The sequence below is a fragment of the Ursus arctos genome, unplaced genomic scaffold (assembly GCF_023065955.2).
Source record: "Ursus arctos isolate Adak ecotype North America unplaced genomic scaffold, UrsArc2.0 scaffold_29, whole genome shotgun sequence".
NCBI lineage: Eukaryota > Metazoa > Chordata > Mammalia > Carnivora > Ursidae > Ursus > Ursus arctos.
The window spans coordinates 7,753,389-7,769,732 of record NW_026622974.1 but is presented as its reverse complement, the minus strand read 5'-3'; the positions used below and the strand labels follow the sequence as shown (position 1 = coordinate 7,769,732).

The window sequence follows — 16,344 nt, the reverse complement described above, 5'->3', positions numbered from 1 at the left end:
AGCACTTTGAAAGAAATCCAACTCTAAACCTACGTCTATATCTAACCCAGCAATTTCATTTCGGATGTTTACACCAGAGACATTATAAAAACATATATTCAAAACAGGCATGTACAAGAACGATCATAGTAGCTTTATTCACGATAACTCAAGCGTAGAATCAACCCAGGTGTCTGTCACCAGGAGATCGGCTGAACGAGCTGTGATATACTGTATTCATGCAATGGAATGCCGCTCAATCGTAAGAAGGAACAAATCATTGATGCACGCCACAACATTGGTGAACCTCAGAAACGTTTTACGGAGTAATCAACAAAACCATAAAATATGATTCCACTTGTGTGAAATCCTAGAACAGGCAAAACTCATCTAGGATTAAAACAACAACAAAAAATTTATTTCTGGAAGGGTGAGAGTAACTGGGAAAGAACAGGAGAGAACTTTCTGGGATGATGAAAGTGCTCCATGTTTTCATAGGAGTTGAATGTAAATGTAAATGTAAAAACTGTAATTCTTTTTTAAAATGTAAAATGTAAAAAATGTAAATGTAAAAAAATGAATATTTTTACATTGTATAAGTGTAACGTATAAATCACAAGGTGTATAAATATTTTAAAACTCATTGACCTGTACACTTAAGACTCCATGCATTTTACTCTATGTACATTTTACATAAAAAAGAACCATAAAGAAACCTTAAACTTTACTTAAAGACGCACAAGCTGCAGTGTTTGGGGCAAAGCGTACTGGTCCATGCAATCTACTTTGAAATGTATCAGAAATAGAATGTATTGAAAGAAGGATAGAAGGATGAACAGGGTGGGTCGATAAGATAAAGCAAATGTAGCAGAATGTTGTTGGTATAACGTAGGTGATGAGTATACTAGTGTTCACTGTACAATTCTTTTAGCTTTTTGTCTATTTAAAATTTTTCATAATAAAACGTGGAAAAGAAAAAACAATCATTACAACTTTAAAGAAGGAAAAAAAAAAAACCTGTTAACTTAAATTCTATTTCCAGTAAAAATATGCCTTCAAAATGAAGGCAATGAAGAGGTTATTTTGGAGAAAGAAGAGACTTTATCACCAGCAGTTTTGCTCTACAAGAAATGCTAAAGGACAGGGGCACCTGGGTGGCTCAGTCGGTTAAGCACCCAACTCTTGATCTAGCTCAGGTCTTGATCTCAGGGCTGTGAGTTCAAGCCCCATGTTGGGCTCCATGCTGGTTATGGAGCCTACTTAAAAAAAAAATTGTTAAAGGAAGTTCTTTAGGCTGAAGAGAAATGACACAAGATAGGAACTCAGATCTCCAGGAGGAATGAACAGCACCAGAAATTGCAAGCATAAAAGTAAATATAAAGACTACTTTTCTTAAGTACTTTAAAAGACAACTGATCAAAGCAAAAAAAAAAAAGATAACACTGTATTATGAGGTTTATAAAGTGTATAGTTGAAAAGTATAAGCCAATGATAGCACAAAAGGAAGGGGTATAAATAGAATTATACTGTTGTAAAATGCTTACATTTTATGCAAAATGGCACAATATTAAGTCTAAGCATACTGTCACATTTTAAGGCTACAAATCGTAATCCCCACAACAAAGCATCACAAAATAATACAAAGGGATTGAGCTAAAAAGCCACCACAAGAAGCAAATGAAATATTAAATTATTGGACTTAACCAAAAGAAAGCAGGAAAAGAAAAGAAAAAATAGAAGACAAATAACTGATCGTTCTAAATCAAACTATATCGATAATTATATTAAATGTAAATAGGGGAAGAGAGAAAAAAATGAAACAAGACGAAACTAGAAAGGGAGACAAACCATAAGAGACTCTTAATCTTAGGAAACAAACTGAAGGCTGCTGGAGGGCAGTGGGGGGATGGAGTAACCGGGTGATAGACACTGGGGAGGGTATGTCTTGTAATGAGCACTGGGTATTATATAAGACTGATGAATCACAGACCTGTACCCCTGAAACAAATAATACATTATATGTTAACTAACTGAATTTAAATTAAAAAAAAATCAAAAAAATTAAAAATTACAATTAAAAAAGAAAAACCACTGAAAAAAATGTAAATAGACCAAATGTTCCAATGGAAATTCAGAGGATGACAGACTGGATAAAATATAAGACCCAAATACATACCGTCTAAAAGAGACACTTTAAATAGAAAGACATTGAAAGGATAGGAGTAAAAACCTAAAAAAGATACACAGTGAAAACAGAAGTTTTAAAAACCTGGTGTAGCTACATTTAACTGAGACAAAGTAGACCTCAAAATAAAGAGGATTACCAGACATAAAGAGAAATTTCTCTAAATGTGTCGATTTAGCAAGATGATACGGCAATGTGCTTGCCCACAAGAGCCGTTTCACGAAAATGCTAAAAGAAGAAATAAACAAGCACACGTCACAGTTAAAGAGTTTAACACCTCTCTCTCAGTAACAGATGAAACAATTAGTCCAAAACTCCTTGCAGATAAAAATATTTGAACAATACAAATGATCACCTTGACCTATTTGACATTGATAAAATAACACATCCCACACCAGCCAAATGTAAGTTCTTTTCCAGTGCACATGGAACAGTCACCAAAAAAGGCCACAAAATATGTCTCAGTAAATTTCAAAAGACCAAATCTTATAGAATATGCTCCCTGACTTCAACAAAATTAAACTAGAAATCAATAATAGAATATCTAGGAGTGCTATAGACATTTGTAAATTTAAAGAAACACTTCTAATTGACCCATGGATTTTAAAAAATTGCAACAGAAATTAGAACATATCTGAACTTTAATAAAGATACAATCATATCAAAAGTTGTAAAAAACAGTAAAAGCAGAGCTTCAAATCAAGTTTATTGCTTTAGATGCCATATTATAACATTATATTTTATTGGAAAAATGAAGGTTTAAAATCAATGATATAAATTTCCACCTATATGTAAAAAAAGAATTAACCAGAAGAAAGGAAATAGTAAAGACAAGCAAAAAGCAACAAAACAGAAAGCAGAGAAGAAAGAAAATAAACAAGTCAAAAGTTACTTCTTTGAAAAGATTAATAAATTAACGCACTGCTTAAAAAACAAAAAAACAAGACAAACAAAAAAAGAAAGTCACAGACTGGGAGAAAATATTCAAGATACCTATCTATCAATCTATCTATCTATCTATCTATCTATCATCTATCTATCTATCTTTGACAAAAGACTTCATCCATAATATATGAAGTTCCTCTACAAATAATGAAAAGACAAACAGTACGATAAAAAAAAAGCATGATAAGAGTTGAACAAACATTTCATAAAAGAACATACACAAATGGCCAATAGCACATGAAAATGTGGGAAATAGCGTTAGTCATTAGGAAAATGCAAATTAAAATCACAGTGAAATTCCATTTTACAATCACCGGAATGGCTACATTTATAAAAGATTAACGCCACCAATGTTACTGAAAATGTGGAGCAAATGGGACATTGCTACATTGCTAGTGAGAATGAAAAATGGTACAGCCACTTCAGAAAACTGCTTGGTCTTTTTTTACTAAAGTTAAACATACATTTGCCCTATGATCAAGCAATTCTATTTCTAGACATTTTCTCAAGACAAATAAATATATATGTATATATATAATATATATGTATGTGTATATATATAATGTATCCATGCAGACTTGTGCAAGAATGATCATAGCAGCTTTCTTCATAATAGCCCAAACTTGGCACAACCCAATGTCCATCAACTGAAAAATGGATAAACAATTGCCATGTCACTGAGGAATATTACTGAGTAGTAAAAAAAAAAGAATTAACTACTGGTCTTCAATGATATAGAAAAACTTCGAAAATATGTTAAGCAAAGAAGCCACATACAAAAGAGAAGATACCGAATGATTCCATTTATCTATAATTCAGGTAAAACTAATCTATAGGGAAAAATAATTAGAATGGTAGTGTCTTGGAGAGGGGGGTAGGGATTGGCTGGAAACAAGCACACGGGAAGTTTCTGGAGTGATGGGAGACTGGGTTACATAAGTTTATGCATTTACCGAAAGCCATTGACTTTTACACTGATTTGTATATTTTACTCTGTGTAATTTAACTTTAATAAAAGAATTGCATACAATTACGAAACTCTAGGATGTTTGCTTTTTGCAATGGTATGGGTCCAGGCACCTGAAATTTTCCTAACACTAAAGGTGATTCTCCTTTGGGGCTACTTGAGAACCACCGTGGTGTCCCTACTGCTGCTATCTTATTTCAGGCCTCCCGGCTTCCATCTTGCTCTCTGAATCTGTCACCAACTTACAGCTAAAGAGACCTACTACTCAAGCTGTGACCAATAGACCAAAAGCAACAGCATCACCTGGGGGACAGTGCAGGATCTGAGACCCCACCCCCGATCTACTGCACAATTCCACAAGATCTTCAGGGGAGCCTTATGCATGTAAAAGGCTGAGAGGCACTGACTTAACGCCTCACAGAGCTGTGGTGAAGCTTAGATCAAATATTAGGTGAAGGCCCAGCATCCCGCATATGTTGGTGATGCAATAAGTGTGCCTATGTCTTGATGGAAGGGGGGAAAGCACAGGTGCGACGGATAGGAAGAAAAATTGTAATGGGGAAAAACACCCCTCTCAAAGTTGATGTTTCTTAAATCACAGTCCAATAAATATGGGTGCTCTGTGAATTTGCAAGCGTGCAGGCAACACAGGGTGGGGGAGGGGGAGATAAAACCTCAAATCTCAAAAAAAAATCGCTGAGAACAACAGCATTTGTTTCTATCTAGCTCTCCTCCAGAAAATGGATCAGCATAATAACAGTGATGGCAAATATTGAAACATAAGCTCTATCTCCCGAGAGTGGGAGGAGACTAGCGGTGCATTAAGATTGAGCAAGCTTGTCCCAGCTTCCCTTCTCCTCTGATCTCCCTCCATTCCTGTGGGATGGGCCTCTCAGGCATGGCATCATCATGGCTGCTCAGGTGTCAGTCACCTGCTTGCAGTCAGCCAGTGTCCACAAGCGGCTTTGAATATTTATTTATTCCCTCCGAGTATTATTTCCAACAACAAGTGAACTATAACTTAACCAATCCTTTATTTTGAGAGAGAAAAGAATTGAAATTATTAACACTGAGGAACAAGGACTCTGAGCATGTGAAATACAGACTTCTCTATTTCTCAAAAGTGTGGAATGTGTGTGTCATAACAAACGGGGAAGAAATCAGTATGCTGAAAATATATCTAGGTTCACCTAAACAAACTCATTGAAAGTATACATTTTTTGTGGTTGTGAAGCCAAATTATATTTCATTGTATTTTTGTTCTTTATGGTGCTTTTGGTTTTATTAACATGTTAATGTGTTCTGCACTTTTAAAATTATTTTTTGATACTCTGTAATTTTTAAAATTACTATTTGATGCACTGTATTGCAGACTCGTTAAGCAGGACTGGGTCAATAGAATGTTATGCCTTTCATCCCATGGGATAAAGAATGATCAGGGCTTGGAAACCCTCATATGCATTGGTGTTACTCCCAGTCTGAAGCCGATGAACAGGAGTGGGCAGGGGAATAGAAGAGTAAAACCCCAAATTCCTAATTAAAACAATTAATATTACCCAGATTGTCAGCCAGAATGTAAGGAATGGGGAACTTCCACCTGGCGTCAGGGTCTCTCAGGCCATTTCTGGATTTCTGCGGAAACAAGGCAAAGATGGCGGGGAAGGTCAGTCTTCGAGGTCCCCTGGCCTCCTCCGTCCCTAAACTTTCACACCACAAACAACCTATCATACAATTCAAGCAAAAGTGTTTGTATTCTGATTATAAAAGCAACACAAGTTCATTGCAGACAATTTGGAAACTTCAGAGAAATTATTAAGAACAAAACTTGAAAGATCTGCAATTTCCAAAAACTGAGATAGCCACGTTAAACATATTGGTGCATTTCCTTCTCTCATTCTTCACTTACTATGAAAATTGGGTGAACAAGTAATGTGATAATTATAGATTCTTTGTACTGTTTACTAATTTCTCATCTGTTTTTGTCATCATCAACCACAGTGGAAGCCCTTGTGGATACAGATGACAGATTAGATTCTTTCGTGTTTGCCACAGTGCCCAGCCCAGAGCTGGACACAGCAGAGCCTCCCAGTCATAAAAACCAGCCAGTCCTGAGGAACGTTATCGTGTCCTTGGCAGGTACTCACCCGCAGGAGGATGTCTCCTTCAAAGAGGTCCAAGCCCTCAGCTAGACACAGATTTAAAAAAAAAAAAAAAGAAGAAGAAAGAAAGAAAGAAAGAAAGAAAGAAAGAAAGAAAGAAAAGAAATATTTGGATGAGCATTACTAAAAGGCATTTCTCATAATAAAATTAATATTTTCCATTGTAACTCTTGTGTTGTTAATCTTTGGTCAAAGTCTTTTTGAAACAATGCATAATTCCCTCTAATTGAGTAAATGTAAATAGCCCATCCATATCACGTATTATCACATCCTCTGAGTTATAAGGGATCTTTTTGGTCATTGACTCCAAACCTCTTGTACTTTAGGAGGTCATAAGGGAGTCTTGAGACAGGAAGTAATGCACGAGGTGGTCAGCAGTTGAGCAGGCTTGAGAACTCCGACTTCCTATCCAGAGCCCTTTCTGCTATCGTTCCATCGTTCTTCATGACTCTAGGTAAATGGGTTGGTTTTGCTCTGTCCCAGGAAAAAACAATGGTAGCCTCCAAAGCCGAGCTCAAGAGAAGGCCCTTGCAATAAAGACCAGGCAAATATGGACAGATCCACTCAAACTTTATCTCCAGGTATCTGCTATCAGGAGCTTCATGTGATAAACTTTCTCCCTTATGGTACTCCTTGATTCTGGCCTCCTGGCGTTTTTGCAAAGAGGATTCTTAAAAGGGAAGATCCTTGTGCGAAAATTTGATGAGCATTTGAAAGAATGTCTCTTCTTACGACAACTCTCACGTTTGACAAACATCTTCCCTGTAAAACACAAAGCACTTCAAACAGGGTCAGGGCACCGTACTTCATTCTGAGAACAGCACCCGATTTACGGCTGGGGAATCAAGCTAGAGAGTTATCACCACAGCCTCACATGGTTACAAAGGTCCCAGGTGACAAAGCTGACGGCTCATTCATGGTAAATGACACCACTGGGGTTCTTGGTATTAGGAGAAGTCGAGGTTTCACTTGCTAATGACTAACTAAGGCACCCTGATCCCTTTCCCCATGTCCTTATATCTTAACCTCTACAAGCCTAACCTGTGTATATGATAACGGCACAACCAAGCAAAAACAAATGGCATTGATACCACCGCCCCACAGGCAGTAGGAGCCAGGTTTTGAACTGACTTTTCAGTAGGGGTAATATGCACTCATCTATCCACACTCTGGCTCAGGCTTGTCAAGAACAGACACTTGCATTTTCTTTTCTTTTTTTTTTAAATATTTTATTTATTTATTTATTTGAGAGAGAGAGAGAGACAGCCAGCGAGAGAGGGAACACAAGCAGGGGGAGTGGGAGAGGAAGAAGCAGGCTCATAGCGGAAGAGCCTGATGTGGGTCTCGATCCCAGAACGCCGGGATCACGCCCTGAGCTGAAGGCAGACGCTTAACGACTGAGCCACCCAGGTGCCCCGACACTTGCATTTTCTGACACTGGCCTGGATTAGGGGTGGAGGTGAGAGCTGGGCTCTTCTAGAATGATATGAACAAGCTCATTCAGACCTTGGCCCCCAGGTTGGTCAGTGTAGATGGGGTCATGGAGGGGTAAGAAAGTGCAGCAGTGTGTATGTGTTGGGGGGAGGGGTAGCACATCCCAAAAAAACATATCCATTAAAAATAAGCCTCAGGTGATCCAATCGGTTGGGCATCTGACTCTTGATTTCTGCTCAGGTCATGATCTCTGGATTGTGGGATCAAGCCCCCTGTCCATAGAGCCCGCTTATGATTCTCCCTCTCTCTCTCTCCCTCTGCTCACCCCCCTTCCCCCACTCACATGCAAGAGTACACATGTACTCTCTCTCCAAAGAATAAAAATTAAAAAAAAAAAAAGCCTCAGGAGATTCACTAACCAATTTGCTCAGGTAGCACATACTTATTAAGCACCTAATGTGTGCTGGACTTTGTTCTCCATGCTAGGGATACAGCAGAGAATAAAACAAAGGCTTCAGGGAGGTGACATTCTTGACTGGGGAAGGAGGACAGACAAGCAAATGTTGAGAAGTAGACGGTGTAAAGAGCAATAATAATAATAATAAAGAAGAGTAGGGGAGAAAAGTGGTGAGGGGTAGGGTGTTTGATATTTTATAAAGGTGGTCAGGGAAGGCTCCCCTGAGGAGGTGGCATTAAAGCAGAAATCTGACAGAGTGGGGAATAAAGGAAGAGTATTGAGGGCAAAGGCAACAGCGAATAGAAATGAGGCACGGGGCACCTGGGTAGCTCAGTTGGTTAAGTGTCTGCCTTCGGCTCAGGTCCCGGGATCGAACCCTGTGTCAAGCTCCCTGTTCAGCAGGGAGTCCGCTTCTCCCTCTCCCTCTCCCTATGTGTTCTCTCTCTCTTTCTCTCCCTCTCTCTCAAATAAATAAATAAAATATTAAAAAAAAAAAAAAAGGAGTGAGGGAGGAAAGCCTTGCTGTCTTAGAGCACCTTTCGAACGAGCCTGAGAATCTCCTGAGGGCTCGTTAAATCCAGACCGCGGAGCTCCACCCTCAGGGTTTCTCAGTCAGCAAGTCTGGGGCAAGGCCGGAGAATTTTCACTTCTAACAAGTTCTCGAGTGATGCTAACTCTGCTGGTGGGGGGAGCACACACTGAGGACCATCTCTGTAGAGGAATAGCTAGGAAATCAGGGAGGCCTGAGAGCCCAAGTAAGTAGGGCAGAGAGCGGTAAGAAGTGAGACGAGATGGCTGGCCATGGTCAGCTCATCTCAAAATTTAATGTGCAGGGAATCAGCTGGAGTCCCTCAATAGGCAGGTGCTGATTCTGTAGGTCTGAGATGAGACTGAAGGTGCTGCATTTCTAGAAAACTCTTAGGTGGTACAGGTGATATTGGCTTGTGGAACACACCTCGGGAATCCAGGTTCTAGGGCATTTGTTCGGTGTTGGATGAGATGTCAATCAGCGCTGGCCAGCGTTGGAAGACTGGAAGATTGGATAAGAGAAGTGACATGGCCTGAATCCTATCAGAAGGAGAGCTCTGTCTACTCTGAGCAATAGCTTGTGCGGGGTGAGGGCAGAAAGGCAAGAGAAGTTACGAGGCTGCAAGAACCTGGCCAGACCAGATGGCTTGGACAGGAACAGGAAAAGAGAAAGTGCCAAGAAGTCGCAACCCATGATCTAGTTTGATGATAGATCTAACAGCATTTGCTGACTGATGATGTGTACGTCAAGAAAAAGGTAATGAAACATGAGAGACTATGGACTATGAGAAACAAACTGAGGGCCACAGAGGGGAGGGGGGTGGGGGAATGGGATAGACCGGTGATGGGTAGTAAGGAGGGCACGTATTGCATGGTGCACTGGGTGTTATATGCAACTAATGAATCATCGAGCCTTACATCGGAAACCGGGGATGTACTGTATGGTGACTAACATAATATAATAAAAAATCATTATTAAAAGAAAAAAGAAAGAAAGAAAAAGGTAAGACTCAGAGGTTCCGAGCTTCCGGATCTAGAAGGGAGGAATTGCTTTTACTGAAATGAAAAGACTAAAAGCAACAAGTCTTGGGGTAGAAGGTTAAATTGGGAGGCATGGAGAGAAGATAGGTATAAAGGTGACAATTTCCTCTCTGTGATTTTTCCTGAACAGTTTTTGTGATGTAGGACCTGGCTGTGCGGCCAACCCTAACAATCACGGTAGCTGGGTTGGAATGACCTAAAAGGAGAAAAACCCCACATGGTAACATTTCTTCATTGGAGTCACAGCTCAGAGAGGGTGGTGGAGAAGACGCACAAACAATGGCCCTAAGGTAAAAGAATTACTTGGTCTAGACCAATAAGGATGGGATCAGGAAAACTCTAATTCCAGTCCCAGCCCTATTTTAAACTACAGCAGATCCCCCTCGAGTCCATATACCTTGGTTGCCTGACACTAAAGATAGATCATTTGAAGCTGGTTCTGAAGTCGTGGGGCCTATTCACCCATTTACCTTACCAAACTAGTTCTTTAAAACCATTTCAAGCTTTTCCAGTTATGTAGCAACAAGCCTGCCTTCCCTGTAAGTGGGACAAAGCCACAGAAATTCAACCCTTAGGTATGGGTTTTTTCAGTTTTGTAGTCTCCGGATAGCACTGCACTGAATCAGAAGACCTGGAGGCGAGCCCCCTCATTGCCATCTGTGATCCGGACAGTTCACCTCAACCACAAGGAAATTCCTGTCCCTTCCTGCAAAATGATAACAGCCCTTACTCTCCCGCAGTATTTGACAAATAAACATGCAATTGGTATTCAAAAGCGTATGGTGCTTAAGATCATGAGTATCTCTGCTGCTTGCCAATCCGAACCAAAGGTACCCAAAATGTAAAGGCTTCTCCCTCATTTTAGAAGCAGGATAAGTGAGAGAAAAGAGATGATAACCCAGCTTCTCTCTCCTCTCAGTAATGGACCAGATTGAAAGAGTTCTTCAAGAAAAATGTCTGCAGACAAGATGTCGAAATGGAAACAGCTTTCCACTCTTCCCTAAGTCCTGAGCAAACAGGTGTTAATGACTATGATGCACCCGTAGAGGGGCTAGGGTCCCCCCTAAACATAAATCTAGGCATATACTACACGCGTATACATACATACATATGCGTGTGTATATGTAGCAAGCGGAAAAATCATCCACTTTTCTTTCATTTTTTCAAAATAGAAACAGGAAAAGTGACATTTTTACAACCAAAACTCGTGTGATGTATTTCTAGATCCCTGGAGCGCTCCCTGGTTCCTCTAGAAAGTTTGGTCTAACCATCACTCTCTTTCCACATTTCCATTTCTCAGAAACTCTGCAAATTCTCATGAAGCACCAATAGATATTGCTCCCCTGAAGTTACCCAACACCCTATTATGAAGGTAAGAGCTTTACAGCAATTGTAGCACAAAATTTAAAATTATTTCAAAGCATGAATAAGGCAGAAATTGAACCCACCTAAGTTGATTTCTGAAATAGCCTTCTGTTCATGAAACTCTTCATCATGTACTGTTAAAAGTAGGGAAAAAAATGTTACTAATCTTGCTGAATGAAAGAAAGAAAGTTCAGAAACACTCTATGCATTTCAATTGATTCTTACCATTTCCTTTAGAGAGATGCTTAATCTGAAAGAAAATGAACATACAGAAAATACATGACATATACTAGAATTAATATTTCTAAATAACCAGAAGAACAGAATTCTACTTACTGATACAGCTGCAATGTGGGCAAAAAACAAGATGAAAGAGAGGACACAAGTGGATTTCGTCCAAACCATTGTTGCAAATGAACAGACTTAACAAAGACACCTTGTAATAAATACTTTTTGGACCTTGCCCTGGCTGTCATCTTAGAAACTTTGACCCTCACATATGTACTGTGGCATTAAAAAAAGTAACCAAAGAGTATGTCATTGACCCTTTTAAGAACAGATACCAAGTTTAACATAAAATCTCAAGCCCCCCAGACCTGGGAAATGTTTGAAAAGGTTAATACCGAGATGAGCATATAAACATCAGTAACATTTCTACACACCAGCAATAACATTCCTCTACAACAGCAAAAACTGTCCGTATAACAGATAAAAGATCCGTTTCACAATAGAAATAAAAAATAATCTATAAAATAACCATAAAGAACTTAAATCCAATAAAGAACGAATAAACATTTTATGGAAATACTTTAAGGCAATTATCAAAGGACATAAAAAAGAAAAAAAATCAGTTCAAATAACAATGAAATGCTACCTCAAGCTCAGATTGGCGTGAATGAAGAAGGCTGGCCGTACCAAGTGTCAACAAGAATGTGAGGAAACAGGAAATCTTACATACTGCTGGTAGACCAGCAATCCGATGCTATCTCGTAAGTTGAAATGTCCATCTTTCATAAGTTAAAAAAGTCCACTTCCAGGTGTATACCCTAAAGAAATACACACATATGTACACAAAGTACCATATAACATATTCATTGTGGTGTATTTTTGTAATAGTAAAGAACTAGAAAAATGTATTCATACTGGAAGAAAAAAATGGGGTATATTCAGTCTTGCACGGATAAATGTTCAACAACCAGTTCTCAGAGGGAACAAGCCTTTATGTGTAGTGTTTGCTGATTTCTGGGATGTAAATACCCCCACCATGGTCAGTTTCAAGCTGCCAACATTCTGTCACTGAATGCGGTGCTGGAAAGAGGTGTGCACTGTGGGCGCTACCTGCCCCAGCATGGTACTGCGTGTATGTAGACACCCTCCAGCTCTTGCATGCAAGAGGTCTGAGAGTCTTTGGTGTCAGAGCAATAGTCAAGGTCCAGGGCCTGCCTGTCTCCACCTCAGACCTCCTGTGTGGGCACATGGGCTGGTCCTGTGGTCAGAACGGCACTTCCTGTCAGAAAAGCATTTCCTGAGGCCGAACGTGGGGTTTCGTGAGCTATAAAACAGGAGCCATGACAGCCGGGGGCTAGCCTCCGATGGGCTGAGGAAATCTGTAATGGCTTCCTTTCCACTATAGCCACGGACTGTGAGGTTGTAAGAGAGTGTAGAGAGCCATCTCCCACGCTCTCCAACCACAGGAAGCCGCCCGTGTTCTCCAAAAGAACCTGAACTTGCCCAACAGCTAACATGGCTTAGGTCAGCAAATACAATCCTAATGATTAAAAAATGGGTGGGGACGGACTTGATAAACATCTACGTCATGAGACTAATTGGCTCTGAGTATACGAGAGGAAAAGCCAGAAGACTTTTACTTCTTAAACGTAATTTAAAAAGAATGAACATTTGTTCATTCTGGAGCCAGGAAGTAGGGGTTTAGGACTTTGCTATTCTGTTTTCTAAAGAGATGGGCAACACTCTTGCCTTGGTACCCCTCCTGCTAAATCTCAGGTGTTAGTTCTTCAAACGGGCAGTGATGGGGCTGTTGAATTCTCTCCACCTTTCCCCACCCCCTGATATGCTTTTATCTTTCCCTTCCTTCTTAAACTTACCTGAGTGATATACTCTAACTTTGGAGTCAGATGGACAGGAATTTAAATCCCACTTCTGCCACTGACGAGCTGTGCCATTTTGAGCACCTGCTTTCCTTGTGTAAATTGGATAGTGGTGCCTACTTAATGGGATTAGTATAAGGATTCAGTGAGATGACCCACATAAAACACAGGTACCAGGGACATAGGAAGCATCTGGACAACTCTAGCTCTTTCTATCCACGCACACTGCCTTCTGGCAGAAGACAGGCAAGAAGAACACAGTGCTCGGCGCACTTGTTGCTCAGCAGAACGTCCACTGATGGGATCATAGGTCTTCAACAGACAATAACCTGCCCCAGGTGATTTCCTTTTTATGATCTTCACTCTGGGTGTTAATTAGTTACCAGTTATTTGCAACCCTAGGCATTTTATGTCCCGGGGTGTCCAGTGAGAAAGCCTGGAGTCTTAAGTTCTGGGTTTGAAGAGTTTATGGCTTTGCAGTTCAAAGATAGATCAGACACTCCACAGGGCAAGGGTCATGTTTTATTTTCCGTACCTGTCCCAGTGTCTAGAACACAGTAGGCACTTAGTAATTATGCTGGATGAAATACAGTAAAATATAATTTTGTTTGAAGCTATTGGATATGGAGGTTTGCTTCGATCTCAGTGAGCACATTTTATGAACTGACCAATCGAGGAAAGGGTTTGAAGATTGGAAGAGAAAAGCTACTGGCAGGTGGGAAGAGGAAAGCCCTCTCCTGTTGTCAGACAGGCTCCAGCCTCATAAAAGCTGAGGCCAGGACCCCCTCGTAACTGGCAAAGTCCTATCCCTCCAAGCTCTTCTCAGGGATGTTCTCTGCCCTCTGCTTCGTCCACTTGCCACTTTCTGCTTCACTCACAAGGTTTGCTCTTAACAGACTATCAGACCATCAGTTAATCTCCGACACAACCACCTTCGCTGTTCCTTCAGGTGATCAACGTTTAACAGGGGCTCAAAGGCATTTAGAGCAAGAGTTGGCCAACTTTGACCCTGAAGAGGGTCAAAGAGTAAATATTTTAGGTTTTGTGGGTCATATGGTCCCTGTAGCAACCATTTAACTCTACTGTTGCAGCAGGAGAGCGGCCATAGATAATAACATAAATGAATGAGCATGGGTGTGTTCCAATAAAACTTTATTTAAAAAAACAGATAAAGGGCCATAGTTTGCTGACTCCTGGGTTTACAGAACAGACCCCCTAGACTGTTGAGATTGGGATAACAATTGTAATAGAAGAAGCAGCAACAGCAAACAACATATACATAGTTTTTCCTGTGGGCCAGACACTGTTCTAAGGATTTAAAGCATAATTATGCATTTAATCCTCACAACAATTCTATGAAGCAGTCGCTACTATTATGCCCCTTTTAAAGATTAAGAAACTGACACAGAGAGATTAAGAAACCTTCCCAAAGCCATGCAGCTCCTGGCAATGCTCCTAGAATATTACCTGGGCGGGCAGTTTTCTCTACAACTGGCCCCCAAAGCCCAGGGGTGAGGCCTCCCCCACCAATCTGTAACATGCAGGCCCCATATTGCATAGCATCCATCTCCAACCATTTACTAAGAAGACTGAGCCCAGAGGAAAACAGTTCTCAAGCTATAGCGTCTTTCAAAATCCCCTGGAAAGTGTGTTAAGTTACAGATTCCTGGGCCCAGAATTTGGAAATTCTAATTCAGGTCAGGGCTGAGGCCCAGGAATCTACATTTTCAATAAACACCTTCATGCTTCCCATGCAGGTAGTCGATGGAATACACTGTGATAAACAGGGCTCTAGGGGGTTGATGTTAACCAGATGCTTCCACTCTGATTGTGCTTTGTAGCTAGCTTTCCTCCAATTCCCTTCTTATAAGAAAATCAGAAGATCATAGCCGCCTCCAGTTTCCTAGTGAGGACATATAAGACATTAAGAATTAGAAAGATCTTCAGTGCAGAAATCCACTTCAGAACACCTCTGAGAATGGCCTCTCAGGGGTGTAGTTTGGAAACTCACATTTTTTAACAGGCATGAGGGTGAATCCTACATGGAAAATGGGAGACCCCTTGACCTTTGCAGGCAACTCCATTTTGCACTGCACCAAGACCAATTCCAGCGGCTTCCACTGGGGAGCCAAGCAGAGACTTCCTATGGTCCTGGGCACTGAGATCCCTGATAAACTCCTCTCCATGTCCAGGTGGGCATCCAGTGGGTTTGGTTTCAGCTTTTCCTCCTTTATAGGACCTAAAGAGCACATAGTTGCCCATGTTTCATGCTGCTGGGAAGAATCAGACAAGAGGCTTACTTCATAGTTTGCCAATTCTTTTCCCACTTATTGAGCCCTTATAGAGTACTTGCATTTAAAACAGACTCAGCAGAGAGCTACAGGATTGCCCCCTGATTTTAGGAAAAGTCTATAACCTCTGCTAATTGCAAGGGTCATCACTGTCCAAGAGGCCAAGTTCAACCATGGCATCTGGGAGGAAGACCAAACCAATGGGAATTGTTGAGTAAAGGGAAGACACAGTTGGGAATGGGTTTTTCTTTGAAAGAAAATGTGATTCTAAAGGAAAAGAGGTCCAACTATTTTCTACTGTCAAATGCCAAAACCAAAACAACTGAGGAATAAGTTCGACATGCTTGATCCGAGGGAAAACAGTCCACAGATTGGGGGAGCACTGTTCCTCATAAGCAGTGGAGTTCTCTTCCGAGGGATTTGGGGCAAGAGCGAGTTTTACAAAGCATTACAAGCAGCAACACAGAAACAGGACATGATCAACTGGGGTGGCATATCTGACCTTATTTAGAAAGATCAAGGAGCAAGGAAAAAAGTAGAGAGCCCCGAGTTGGCCTGGCGTTTGGGGACTGGCTGACTGGAGGTCACAGTTGGAACACTCGCACGATCACAGAAGTTGGGTTTACTGATGAGGCACCCTGGACAAGAGTGGCTCCATCTAGCCTTGGAAATTTATTTCAACACCACTGTCCCTGAAATTAGGGTACAAAGAAGCCAGCTTAAATTGCAAAAGGGACATTTAATTATTAGCTACAAAGACCTTCCTGGTCATCTGAGGATTCTTGGACTCTAAAACGTTTTAAGGAGGGAGACCGTGTTAGTCATAGAGACTAATGCCAACGCCACAGGCTGGGGTGAGGCAAGCCCCGACAGATGAAATTCTTC

General features: G+C 40.7%; 1 protein-coding gene across 1 annotated transcript in view; it reads right to left on the bottom strand.

Moving 5' to 3' along the window:
- MEP1A (meprin A subunit alpha) overlaps positions 1 to 11,465 on the bottom strand; it is a 33,979-nt gene extending 22,514 nt beyond the window's left edge. Inside the window, exons 1-5 of the mRNA XM_044387073.2 lie at positions 11,397 to 11,465; positions 11,286 to 11,310; positions 11,144 to 11,194; positions 6,221 to 6,261; positions 5,633 to 5,708 (exon numbers count right to left, since the gene is read on the bottom strand). Of these exons, the coding sequence (XP_044243008.1) occupies positions 5,633 to 5,708; positions 6,221 to 6,261; positions 11,144 to 11,194; positions 11,286 to 11,310; positions 11,397 to 11,465 (262 nt within the window). The remainder of the gene's footprint in view (positions 1 to 5,632; positions 5,709 to 6,220; positions 6,262 to 11,143; positions 11,195 to 11,285; positions 11,311 to 11,396) is intronic.
- Between the last annotated feature and the right edge of the window lie 4,879 nt (positions 11,466 to 16,344).